This window comes from Heptranchias perlo, chromosome 18, assembly GCF_035084215.1.
Source record: "Heptranchias perlo isolate sHepPer1 chromosome 18, sHepPer1.hap1, whole genome shotgun sequence".
Lineage (NCBI taxonomy): Eukaryota > Metazoa > Chordata > Chondrichthyes > Hexanchiformes > Hexanchidae > Heptranchias > Heptranchias perlo.
Window position 1 is genome coordinate 38,194,612 of NC_090342.1, and position 13,082 is coordinate 38,207,693.

Here is a 13,082-nt window from a genome sequence, read left to right on the forward strand (position 1 = left end):
CAAATTGTTAATGTAAATTGTGAACAACAGTGGTCCCAGCACTGATCCCTGTGGAACACCACTTCCCATCTTTTGCCAGTCTGAATATCTACCCTTAACCCCTACTATCGGTTTTCTGTTTTGTAGGCAACTTGCTATCCATTCTGCTACATGTCCCCTGAATCCACATGCTCTGACCTTAGCCATGAGTCTACAATGCGGTACCTTATCAAAGGCCTTTTGAAAATCCAAGTATATTACATCTGCTGCATTACGCTTGTCTTTCTGTTACTTCTTCAAAGAATTCAATAAGGTTGTTAAAGCATGACTTTCCCTTCTGAAATCCGTGCTGACTATTCTTTATTATGCTTTTGTTTCCTGGATATTTTTCTTTTATATCTTTAAGTAAAGATTCCATTATCTTTCCTACCACCGACGTTAGGCTAACTGGTCTATAATTCCCTGGACTTGTCCTTTCTCTCTTTTTAAATATGGGAATAACATTAGCTGTCCACCAGTCCTCTGGCACTATTCCCTTTTACTAGTGAATTTTTATATATATGTAATAGTGCCTCTGCTATCTCCTCCCTAACTTCTTTTAATATTCGTGGATGCAATCCATCCGGACCAGGGTTTTTATCCTCTCTAAGTTTGATTTTTTTTTGATCAATTATCTCCCCCTTTTCTATCTTTAAATGTTTTTATACCTTTTTTGATCTCTTCTTCTAATGGCATGTCCACCTTGTCAATCTCCCTGGTAAATACTGAGACAATTAACTATTCAATATTTCTGCCATTTCGCTGTTATTACCTGTGAGTTAATCTTGTGCATCCCTTAGTGCCTCTATCCCTATCCTGATTTTTCTTTTGTTATTTATGTGTCTGTGGAATACTTTACTATTTCCTTTTTATATTCCTTGATAATTTAATCTCGTAGTTCCTCTTTGCTTTCCTAATTATTTTTTTTGACTTCTTTCCTAATCTCTTTGTATTCCCTTATGGCAGTTACAGGTACAATACATCCATAAAAAAATACAAGTATTATTTTTTAAGTAGTTTATCTTCAAAACTGCAACCTTTGTTTTGTCCTTCCAGAAATTTCTTAATGACAACTTGTGAAAGGAAAATATGCATTTAACTATTCAGTTTATTCTTGCTTTATGATGTCCTGAGGATTGACCAAAGAGAAACTTGTGACATTAAGAATGATCTTTACCAGTACTAGTTCAAGATCCAGAATTGAGTATTTTCTGATTTCCAACATGTGGCAAAACAATTTTCTAAGTGAATGGTCTGATGCACTGTTCTAGTAGTTTAAAAAAACTCATCACAATTTTCTCCTAGTCTTGCAGTTACTTGAGTGTTGTATAGATTGCTTCATATGCATGCATCAAAAACTGGTTTATTTGTTGATTAACATTGGTTTATTTTTTCAGATGGTTCCTCTGCAGACAGTACAAGCCTATTGCTAGGTAAGATAATGTGTGCAATAACCCCCCCCCCCCACCCCAAAAAAAAATTTTGTAATCCTGAGAAGAACCTGAAAGCATTTTTTGTGTTTTGAAATCAATGGGATGTCTTCATAAACTCCATTGTGATTGAAATAAGACTGGATTTACAAGTCGGATGTGCAATGAAAATGGAACTTGGGAAGTACAAGTCTTTTCAGTGAAATATGAAACTTGGGGTGGAGACGATTATAAATGCAAAAATGTTAATTATTCCAAGTAGAATATAATTTGTATTCATTCTTATTGATTGCACACTGATTGCATGCAGTGAAAGTATAAATCCTTTATCAAAACTGTTATTTGCAATGGAGCGGTTGTTCCCTTCCTGTCAACGTAAAAAAGAAATTTTAACTGAGTGCTGATTTACAATAAAACTATTTCGACCGTTATGGTTTTTTAAAAAATTGTAAATCAAGGGAAAAGGCTAAGACCTACAGCAGAGGACACCACCAAGGTTGAAAAATAGATAAACAGGGAAGTAATGATCAAATGATTTTGTTTTTTATGATTTGTGTTTTAAATTACTGAAGATAGTATAAAGGAGGGGGGGGGGTGTATGGTGTTTTCACAATTTTGAGGTCCTGGTGAAGAATGAGCTTAATAGCAGATTATGAGAGATATTATGATTTCAACACAGTAGGAATGTAGGGAGGAGGGATATATGTAGGATTATATTTGTAGATTAGAATAAACTGGAGAGAAAGTTCAGAGGAGCACTGTCTGTGGCAATAGTGATTAAATAAAGACAAGAAATGTCAAGTTGCATGCAGTGCAAGACTTCGGATTGAAGGTGGAGAATGCAAAAGGTTATGATGGGATTGAAAATGGACAGAATTGAAATTCAGGACATTATCTGAAATGTACATTTGCAGGATGACTCATTTTCCGTATAGCTCTGTTAATTATTTATGGACAAAATCAGGAAATTTCTGTATTTCCAGTCTTGAAACGGCTAGTTAAAATGGAAGCTGGCTTCTCTTAACTGATTTAAAATGAAGCCCTAGAAATGAGTTGCCTCTGGGACCAGTGCAGGGTTGATTGATCTGGAAATTAGTTAGGATATGGGGGGCTTTGTTTTAATTGCTAATTAAATTATACATGATCAAGGTAACAGATATTTCAAAGCCAGTTTTCATGTGATTACCTGTTCACCTGCATTCTATGGAATAGTTCTGCCTTTTATGTGTTTAATCGTGGATAATTGACTACCCCGACTTCAGAAGCTATGGGACTGGACAAGTACTGTGGAATTCTTCTATAGTTCTAGTAGGAAATTTAAACTCTGTGGATAAACTGTGATTCACTTTGTTCACCTAACTTATTGCATTAGCCAAGAAACAAACTTGATTGTTTCATTGAAAAATGTTGTTGTTTATTACACTCTGCAAGAAATATGTTTTAAAAGGGGTAATTTCTTCCTTTTATGGCCTGTTTCCAATTTTATTGTGCTTATTTATGTATTCTGCTGATGCACTATCTTGGCTTCTGTGTATTAATTAATCTGTAAATAAATCTGACAAAATCGTTTTAGACTAAGTGCATTGGTCTGTAGGTGTGGGTGTTCTATGTGATTTCCAGTAAACGATATACTACTCTTAGGGTGATAATTATTATTCACTGGTGCGCTAACCCATGCATATTTTGTTTTCTGCAGTGGTTGCATATCTTGTATTTGACTCTGTAATTTGTTACCAATTCCTGCCTTTGACATCCTCCTCTTATTGGTTGTGCTGATCTTTGAAATATGCAAAGCAATTATTAAGGCAGATTTTGCTGATTTGGAGTTAACAAGTAAAAATGGCGTTGGCTCTTGGAGGACATTTGATCAGACCAATATTGTCAATGTTGCAAAACTGACTGAGGGATCGGAAAAAATACTGCATTCAAAAAGTATCCCTCCTGAGGCTTGTGGCGTTTTCATCTCTAGCCAAAATGTATTTTTCTGCCAGGTATGCCACAAAGGTTGTTTGGGAAAATTTGGCCCAGACTTCGTCAGTGGCAGCAAAATCTGCTATTTGACTATCTTGTGAAAACATTTGTACAACTCAGAGGCAGACAGACATGTTATGAAAAGATACCCGTGCAAGATAAAATCCATGTGGTGCCACATAGAGAGAATTTATAAGGACCTGAAAACAAGTTGCATAAAGAAGTAGGAATTAAGAATACTTACCTTGGGAGAGGGGGAAGAAATTGTCCCTCATAACTTATCTTTTCTTACTTTTTAAATACAGGGCATTTACTTGAATCACTGACTTTTGAGCCTTTTGCCCCTCGATTTCTGCCATAGCCTCGGGATTAACAATGAATGTCCTTGTAATGCCTGGGCTCATGTGAAGAGAGAAGAGAAACTTTAGCTTTACTTTCAAACTTCTAAAATTTCAGCTTAGTCGTCAATGACCTAGAACTTATTTGTCTTGTAACGTTTTCTTAGGGGCAATTATGCAATAGTTCCTTACCATTTATGTCTTGATTTGTTGCAGGAACATCTTGTTCAGATTGTGCAAAGAGGAAACAGGAAGAAAATGGTGATGTATCTCAAAAAAGGACCCGAAAAGCAAATGGTACATTTGGAACAGAATTATTTTAAAACTACTTTGTTATTTGTGCCTCACTCCTCCTGTGGACCCAATTTCTGCAGTCCATATGTGAAATTAGACGCAAAGCAAATTAGCACACACTGCTCAAAGCAAATTAGCACACACTGCTCTAAGCAAGTATTCCAAGAGGCATGGAAGAACAGTATTTGTATAACTTTTCTTCTGATTTTTAATTTCTCATTGTTCACTTCCCTTCTTCCCCCCCGCCCCGGACCACTGACCCATGGAGAGGGTTAGGCTGGAATTAATATCGCAGATGCAACTGAAATGGAGAACTCAGCAGTGTTAAGAATAATGGAAATAAATTTCCCTCTTCTTTTTGTGGTAGAGATATTGTTAATGCTACAATATGTTACTTCACTTAAAAAAAAATAGTTGATGCATCACACATCAAATTGGAACGATTTTTTCATTCCAAATGTTGCTTTTTTTGCTCTTTATTACACAGACTTGTAAAGCCAGAACTTATACAAACATGAACTTCAATGTTTTGTTTACTTCTCTAGCATAACCAGTTTGAAAGAGGAAAATAAGAAAATGCCATGACTAATAGGCACTTTAGAAACCCATTTCGATTATTTGCTTGTCCCTGTTAAGTTTGTACATATTTTTCAATTTTCTCAATTTTTTTTGATCAGAAATTCCAAAGTTAACAATCTCGTGAATGAAGAGAAACTTAATTTCCAACAAAACCTAATATCCAAGGGCAGATTTTGGTTTATTTGCCCAAATACCCAGTGATGATTCAGTGGTTAACATGGTGAAGTCAATACTTGAAGCCTCAATATAACATATAATCTGCTGCAACAAATCCATGTTATGTCCCCCAAAGTTATTGGGAACTTGTTGATGGTGAAAGATTTAGTTGCAGTCTCTTTAGTCACAAGGTTGTTACTCAATTATTCTACTGCTCCTTTTAATTTCACTGATTGAACTTACGCTAACAGGTTCAGTCAGTGACATTAAAGACAATTGTGAAATCAAAAATAATTACAGCAGCAGTTAACTCTGCACTGTATGTGTTGGACAAAGCAGACTTTGCTCACAGGGTACACTTGGTTCACTGTACTACTCAGTACACTTATAGTTACTATCTGTGATAGGCTTGTCCTGTATGCAATTGTGTGTAGGATGTGCCTAGGACTTGGTGTTCCGTTACTATTGATCATTTCAGCCTTGGCTTTCTCATGTGCTAAAATGATTTCTGGCTTGGCAAAATGCATTATGTACACATTTGTGCATATCAGATGCAAATAGTGTTATTAGAATAAAATGTATCTGAAGCTTGCCATGTATGGGTTTGTGGATTTTATTGCTCCTAAATGGCAAACAAGTAGGCAGTGCATTTCTAGAACTGATTACTGGCTGGAATATGCAGGGATGGTTGGATCCAGCATCCTTTAGATTATTTACAAAGAAAAGACATTTTCTTCCCTCTTGTCATATTTACTGTTTCATGCAGGGTTATGTTTATATTTCTTAACATCCATAGCAGATTAAACACAGCTAGATAAGGGCTTTCTGCAAACCTGAATGACTGACTGGTTTCACAAACAAATTGACACATCTTTTTACCCTTCAGGCTGGTTGGGAGATAGTTTTATGATACTTGTGGTGCCAGCCATCTGATGGTTTGTCTGAAAAGTCTCTGTGGCTTTGCTTTTACAGGATTCAGTGTAAACCCTTCAGGTTTCCCAGAAATCCATGGTGTAGTTCAATGTGCATAATACTACAGCTTCCCAGAATTCATTAATATGATTTGGGCAACCACTACACTACACTAATCATCAGGAATATAAATTAAGCATAATTTAAAAAAATGTATGCCCTTCCTAGTTGGGGGCATTGAGGCCAGTTGTAGTGCTCTCAATGTTACCTTGACACCAAGGATCGAATCTGGAGCCTTTTTGGTCTGTACTGCCTATTAGCAAACCAGCTGGTGGATTTACCCACTGAGTTCTTGGGGAAGCATGAAAAAGATGTTGTAACTAAAGGAAATGAACAGTAAAATGGATATAACAAATGAAAGGAAACTGAGCTACAAGAACAATAAAATGCAACAATGAGAGCCATAGGCGAGAATGAAAATAAGATATAATAGAAAAGGAAGACTCGACAAAAGTTTCAGAATGGCAGGAATGAAGGAATAAATGTTCAAAATTAAATCTCATTACAGATGCTGATTTTGGAGGACCATAAATTGTCAAGTAAAGCACCTTCACCAAAGTGCCATAACCTATTCCATGACGTTGGATGCACCGAAAAGTGACTGAAAACCTTTATTCACATCAGCACGAGTTGACTTGGTAACTCTTTCAGTATAATAAGAACAGTACTTTGTAGCTGTTGAGCAGTTGTTACAATCATTAAATGCAAATCAGTGGCTCTCCTGCCTTCGTGGACTTAACTATTTATTATAGTGCCTCGGGGAACAAAGTCTGGACATTGCTGCTACTTTTCCAAGTGGGACCTGGTGGGAAAACATCCAGATATAGTGTACATTTGTTTTGATTTTTATGTTTTTACTAAAATGACTATTTTAGATGTATAAATGTTGGATGATGTATTCTTCACTGAAAATCATCTGTTTAATGTACTAAGAAATAATTGAGGGAAAATTAACATTTCTATACTGGATCTGTGGTTACAATCAATAGGTGGGAGTTTGGCTTGCCCTATTTGATTTGTATATTCTGGCTAATTGCAGAATGGTGTGGATATGATGATGATGTTTGACATACTGTCCCGTCCTTGTAAAATGTGCATAAAAATTTGAAAAATACCAGGCCTTTGGTATGGTCTTGCTTCTTTGAATGTAGTACATTCTTTAAATGTCATCAAATATGTATTTTTTTGGGGGGGAGGAAATCACAGGATACTGCCTTTCTTGCTTCACTATAGCCATGTGATCTTACCTATTCTGAACTAATTGAAAGAAAAAGAAAGAAAGACTTGCATTTATGTAGCGCCTTTTAAGACCTCAGGATGTCCCAAAGCACTTTACAACCAATGAAGTACTTTTGAAGTGTATTCACTGTTGTAATGTAGGAAAGGCCTTGTTCTGGATTCTAACCTAAACTCTGTGACACAGGTGTTAGCAGACGTAATTGTGTTGATATGAGACAAATCTATATTAAATTTAAAACAACAGTGTGCTGAGAGTTCGGTAAGTGTGGGAGTTTGGTGAAGTGGGGGAAGGAGGTGCTGCTTTGCCTTGCTTTTCCTGCAGAGCGGTAGTGGACCTGAGAGTAGAAGACTGAGATTGTGGAATAAAATCAGCAGCAGACCTGCACCAAGAGACCACTACTGTGCGACATCACAGGGACTTAACTCCTGGACCTAAGATAAATAAGAAGCAAAAAGTAATCCAAGTGGGACGTCACCAAGGAAGAGGTAAGTGATTGGCTGGTGAGTATTTTCCTGCTGAATTTGTCTAAGGTTAGAGTTTGTGGATTCTCTGGTCTCTGTTGTGTAGTGGGGGACTGCTGTTCAGCAAGGGCCCTTGAGTATACCTTTTTAATTGAAGTGAAATTGGTGGGATTCATTTAATTTGAATTAATTAGTTAAAGGGTAAGTCATGTCAGGACAGCCCAGCCCCGTGTTATGCTCTTCCTGCTCTATGTGGGAAATCAGGGACCCTTCCGGTGTCCCTGACGACCATGTGTGCGGGAAATGTATCCAGCTGCAGCTACTGACAAACCGCATTGCGGCACTGGAGCTGCGGATGGATTCATTATGGAGCATTCACGATGCTGAGAACGTCGTGGATAGCACGTTTAGTGAGATGGTCACACCGCAGGTAAAGGTTGTACAGGCAGGAAGTAATTGGGTGACCACCAGGCAGAGTAAGAAGAGCAGGCAGGCAGTGCAGGGGTCCCCTGTGGCCGTCCCCCTCTCAAACAAATATACCGCTTTGGATATTGTTGAGGGGGATGACTTATCAGGGGTAGGCAGCAGCAGCCAACTTCCTGGCACCAGGGGTAGCTCTGCTGCACAGGCTGGGAGGAAAAAGAGTGGAAGAGCTATAGTGGTAGGGGATTCTATCGTAAGGGGAACAGACAGGCGTTTCTGTGGCCGTAAACGTGACTCCAGGATGGTTTGTTGCCTCCCTGGTGCCAGGGTCATGGATGTCACTGAGCGGCTACAGGGCATTCTCAAGGGGGAGGGTGAGCAGGCAGAGGTCGTGGTCCACATTGGGACCAACGACATAGGTAGGAAGGGAGATGAGGTCCTGCATCAAGAATTTAGGGAGCTAGGTAGCAGATTAAAGGGCAGGACCTCAAAGATTGTAATCTCTGGATTACTCCCAGTGCCACGGGCTAGTGAGTATAGAAATAGAAGGATAGAACAGATGAATGCGTGGCTAAAGAGTTGGTGCAGGAGGGAGGGTTTCAGTTTCCTGGATCACTGGGCTTGCTTCTGGGGAAGGTGGGACTTGTACAAGTCGGACGGGTTGCACCTGAACCAGAGCGGGACAAATATCCTTGCGGGGAGGTTTGCTAGCACTGTTGTGGGGGGGTTTAAACTAACTTGGCAGGGGGATGGGATACAGAGTGGAGCTACAATAGGGGGTGATGTGCAGCCAAATATAGAGAAAAAAACAAGTCAGCTTGGAAGACAGGGCAAATATGTAAGGGCAAGGCTGGATGGCATCTATTTTAATGCAAGGAGTCTTGTGAATAAGGTGGATGAACTGAAGGTGTTGATAAACACATGGGAGTATGATATTGTTGCTGTCACAGAGACATGATTGAGGGAGGGGCAAGACTGGCAGCTCAATATTCCGGGGTACAGAATCTTCAGGCGAGACAGAGGGGGAGGTATAAGAGGAGGGGGGGTCGCAATATTAATTAAAGAATCGATTACTGCCATAAGGAGGGATGATATATTAGCATGTTCCTCTAATGAGGCCATATGGGTGGAGCTTAAAAACAAAAAGGGGGCAAGCACTTTGATGGGAGTGTACTATAGGCCCCCAAACAGTCAGGGGGAGATCGAGGAACAGATATGTAGGCAAATCTCAGAAAATTGTGCAAATAATAGGGTAATAATCGTGGGGGATTTCAACTTCCCCAATATTAACTGGGATACTCAGAGTGTAAAAGGCTTAGAGGGTACAAAATTCTTAACGTGCATCCAGGAGAGCTTTTTGAGCCAGCATGTAGAAAGTCCTACAAGAGAGGGGGCGGTACTGGACCTAATTCTAGGGAATGTGGCCGGCCAAGTGGAAGAAGTGCTAGTAGGTGAGCACTTTGGTGACAGTGACCATAATTCGGTGAGATTTAAGGTGGTCATGGAAAAGGACAGGGAGGGGCCGGAAATAAAGGTTCTAAATTGGGGGAAGGCCGATTTTAATAGGATAAGGCAGGATCTGGCCAAAATGGACTGGGATCAGCTGCTTGTAGGAAAATCCGCATCGGAGCAATGGGAGTCTTTCAGAAGGGAGATTGAGACCATACAATGGCAACATGTTCCCGTAAAGGTCAAGGGTGGTTCCAAGAACTCCAGGGAACCTTGGATGTCAGGGGATATACGAGAATGGATTAGGAAAAAAAGGAGGGCTTTTGGCAGATACAAAAGGCTAAAGACGGAGGAAGCCCTAGAGGAGTACAAAAAGTGCAGGGGGATACTTAAAAAAGAAATTAGGAGATCAAGGAGGGGCCATGAAATAACACTGGCGAGCAAAATAAAGGAAAATCCTAAGATGTTTTATAAGTATATTAAGGGTAAGAGGATGACTAGGGAAAAAATAGGGCCCATTAGGGACAAAAATGGCAATCTGTGTGTGGAGCCGGCAGATGTAGGAGGGGTTCTAAATTAATTTTTTGCATCTGTTTTCACTATGGAGAAGGACGATGTAGACATAGAAATACGGCAGGGGGACTGTGATATACTCGAACATATTAACATCGAGCGGGAGGAGGTATTGGCGGTTTTAGCAGGCCTAAAAATGGATAAATCCCCAGGCCCGGACGAAATGTATCCCAGGCTACTGTGTGAGGCAAAGGAGGAGATTGCGGGGGCTCTGACACATATATTCAGAACCTCTCTGGCCACAGGGGATGTGCCAGAGGACTGGAGAACCGCTAATGTAATACCATTATTCAAGAAGGGGAGTAGGGAAAAACCGGGGAACTACAGGCCAGTGAGCCTAACATCAGTGGTAGGAAAATTATTGGAAACAATTCTGAAGGACAAAATTAGTCTCCACTTGGAGAAGCAAGGATTAATCAGGGATAGTCAACATGGCTTTGTCAAGGGAAGATCATGTCTGACTAATTTGATTGAATTTTTTGAGGGGGTGACTAGGCGTGTGGATGAGGGTAACGCAGTGGATGTGGTATACATGGATTTCAGTAAGGCCTTCGATAAAGTCCCCCACAGGAGACTGGTCAAGAAGGTACGAGCCCATGGAATCCAGGGTGCCTTGGCACTTTGGATACAAAACTGGCTTAGTGGCAGAAGGCAGAGGGTGATGGTCGAAGGTTGTTTTTGTGACTGGAAGCCTGTGGCCAGTGGGGTACCACAGGGATCGGTGCTGGGTCCCTTGCTGTTTGTGGTCTACATTAATGACTTGGATATGAATGTAAAAGGTATGATCAGTAAGTTCGCTGATGATACAAAGATTGGTAGGGTGGTAAATAGCGAGGAGGATAGCCTCAGTCTGCAGGACGATATAGATGGGTTGGTCAGATGGGCGGAACAGTGGCAAATGGAATTTAACCCGGAAAAGTGCGAGGTGATGCACTTTGGAGGGACTAACAAGGCAAGGGAATACACAATGAATGGGAGGACCCTAGGCAAGACAGAGGGTCAGAGGGATCTTGGTGTGCAAGTTCACAGATCCCTGAAGGCGGCGGAACAGGTAGATAAGGTGGTAAAGAAGGCATATGGGATACTTGCCTTTATTAGCCGAGGCATAGAATATAAGAGCAAGGAGGTTATGATGGAGCTGTATAAAACACTGGTTAGGCCACAGCTGGAGTACTGTGTGCAGTTCTGGTCGCCACACTACAGGAAGGATGTGATCGCTTTGGAGAGGGTGCAGAGGAGATTCACCAGGATGTTACCAGGGCTGGAGCGCTTCAGCTATGAAGAGAGACTGGGAAGATTGGGTTTGTTTTCCTTGGAGCAGAGGAGGCTGAGGGGGGACATGATTGAGGTGTACAAAATTATGAGGGGCACAGATAGGATGGATACTAAGGAGCTTTTTCCCTTCGTTGAGGGTTCTATAACAAGGGGACATAGATTCAAGGTAAAAGGCGGGAGGTTTAGAGGGGATTTGAGAAAGAACTTTTTCACCCAGAGGGTGGTTGGAGTCTGGAACTCACTGCCTGAAAGGGTTGTGGAGGCAGGAACCCTCACAACATTCAAGAAGCATTTGGATGAGCACTTGAAATGCCATAGCATACAAGGCTACGGACCAAATGCTGGAATATGGGATTAGAGTAGACAGGGCTGATGGCCGGCGCGGACGCGATGGGCCGAGGGGCCTCTATCCGTGCTGTATGACTCTATGACACTCAAAAGTCGAAGAAGCAAATGGATAGATTTGGAAAAAGGAGCTTTGAACGTAGAGAAGGCGCTATATCAAAAGCATAAAGAAAATCATAACGGTAGTTAATAGTCTCCCCATTTGTTCATCATTCGTATAGATGCAGAGTTTATGGTCTGCTAACGTGTGAAGAAGTTCAATTTTTAATTCATTTCACATATATTGCTTGGTAAGGTGTATACTTAATTTCCAAATGTAAAGCAAGTGTTTGGAATGGTTGGTTCTGTGAAGACAAGAACCCAAGTTTCCATAAAGGTTAACAAAATAGTACTTGTTTTCCTTAGAGAGGAAATAAGTCATGGCAGGTAAAACCTGTTAAAGGAAGTAGTAGTCTATAGAATTTACTTATTCCCCGCAAATCAGGGGTATGGATTCAAAACCAGAAAAATCCGCAACACAGTTTTTGTATTGCTTGTCCATTCAAAACTGACTGTAGATGTCGTCACTTGAGTTTTTCTGCTCCTTTATTTGTTCTCCGGATGTGGGTGATGCTGGCAAGGGCACATTTTTGACCTATCCCAGGGTTGGACTGAGAATGTGGTGGTGGGCCTTCCCTTGAACCACTGCAGTCCTTGCAGCATGGTGCTCCCACAATAATGCCAGGTAGGAAATTCCAGGATTTTGATCTGCTGCCCTTGTTCTTGGTGGTAGAAGTTGTGGAACTGGGAGATGGCTGATGTAGTAAGCTTGATAAGTTGCTGTAGTGCACCTTGTAGATAGATAGCACATACTACAGTCACATTGCGTCAGTGATAAGGGGTTGGATATTGAGTTCTTGTAGTGTTATAGCAAATAACTTACCAATGTTCATCCCTCCACACTACTGCTATTCTGCAGCTGCTCATCGGGCTTGTGGAAATCAATACTGAGTTTGTAAATAACAGCTGGTGAACTTGAAAAGAGATTCAAAATTGTAGGTGGAGTCAAGATTCTTGCCAGGACTCCAGCATCTGCCAAAATATTCTGTAACTGGAAGTTGCAGTGGGGGAAAAATATTGCTACTTTCAAGAAGGAATTGCCCTTGCAGGGTAGTGTAATACTGATTTGAGTCCAGCTACTTTTAATTGGAAGCAATATTTGAATTTGTCAGAGCAATTTAACAAACAATGGCTCTGCTGTGAGGATTGTTGATATTATTTCAGTTGGTAAACTAACTGCTAATCCTAGTTGATGTCAAAGCAGTTATAGATATTTCACCAGTCTCCCATAGATGCCTGTACCTGGGGATAGAATTGTAATGCATCTGGGATGCTTGACTTCTCGAGAAAGTGAAGGAGAAATTAATCTAGACCTGATCGCACTCCAGCTCCATTTCTACTCACTGGGGTGCAAAATTTCATTATCTTGTGTAGTATGTTAGAATTACAATGTTTCAGATGTTGAATGGTCTCAATGAATTTATGGTCACTTGCCCTTCCTTATGAGATGGGTAATTAA

At 40.5% G+C, this 13,082-nt stretch overlaps 1 protein-coding gene across 4 annotated transcripts in view; it reads left to right on the forward strand.

The window, feature by feature from the left end:
* Window positions 1-6,872, forward strand: part of LOC137334769 (protein FAM118A-like) — a 45,159-nt gene extending 38,287 nt beyond the window's left edge. For all 4 annotated transcript variants that reach the window (XM_067999731.1, XM_067999729.1, XM_067999733.1 and 1 more), the window contains 3 exons: window positions 1,416-1,451; window positions 3,974-4,054; window positions 6,267-6,872. In XM_067999731.1, coding sequence (XP_067855832.1) covers window positions 1,416-1,451; window positions 3,974-4,054; window positions 6,267-6,289 — 140 coding nt within the window. In that variant the 3' untranslated portion in view covers window positions 6,290-6,872. The remainder of the gene's footprint in view (window positions 1-1,415; window positions 1,452-3,973; window positions 4,055-6,266) is intronic.
* Window positions 6,873-13,082: the final 6,210 nt, after the last annotated feature.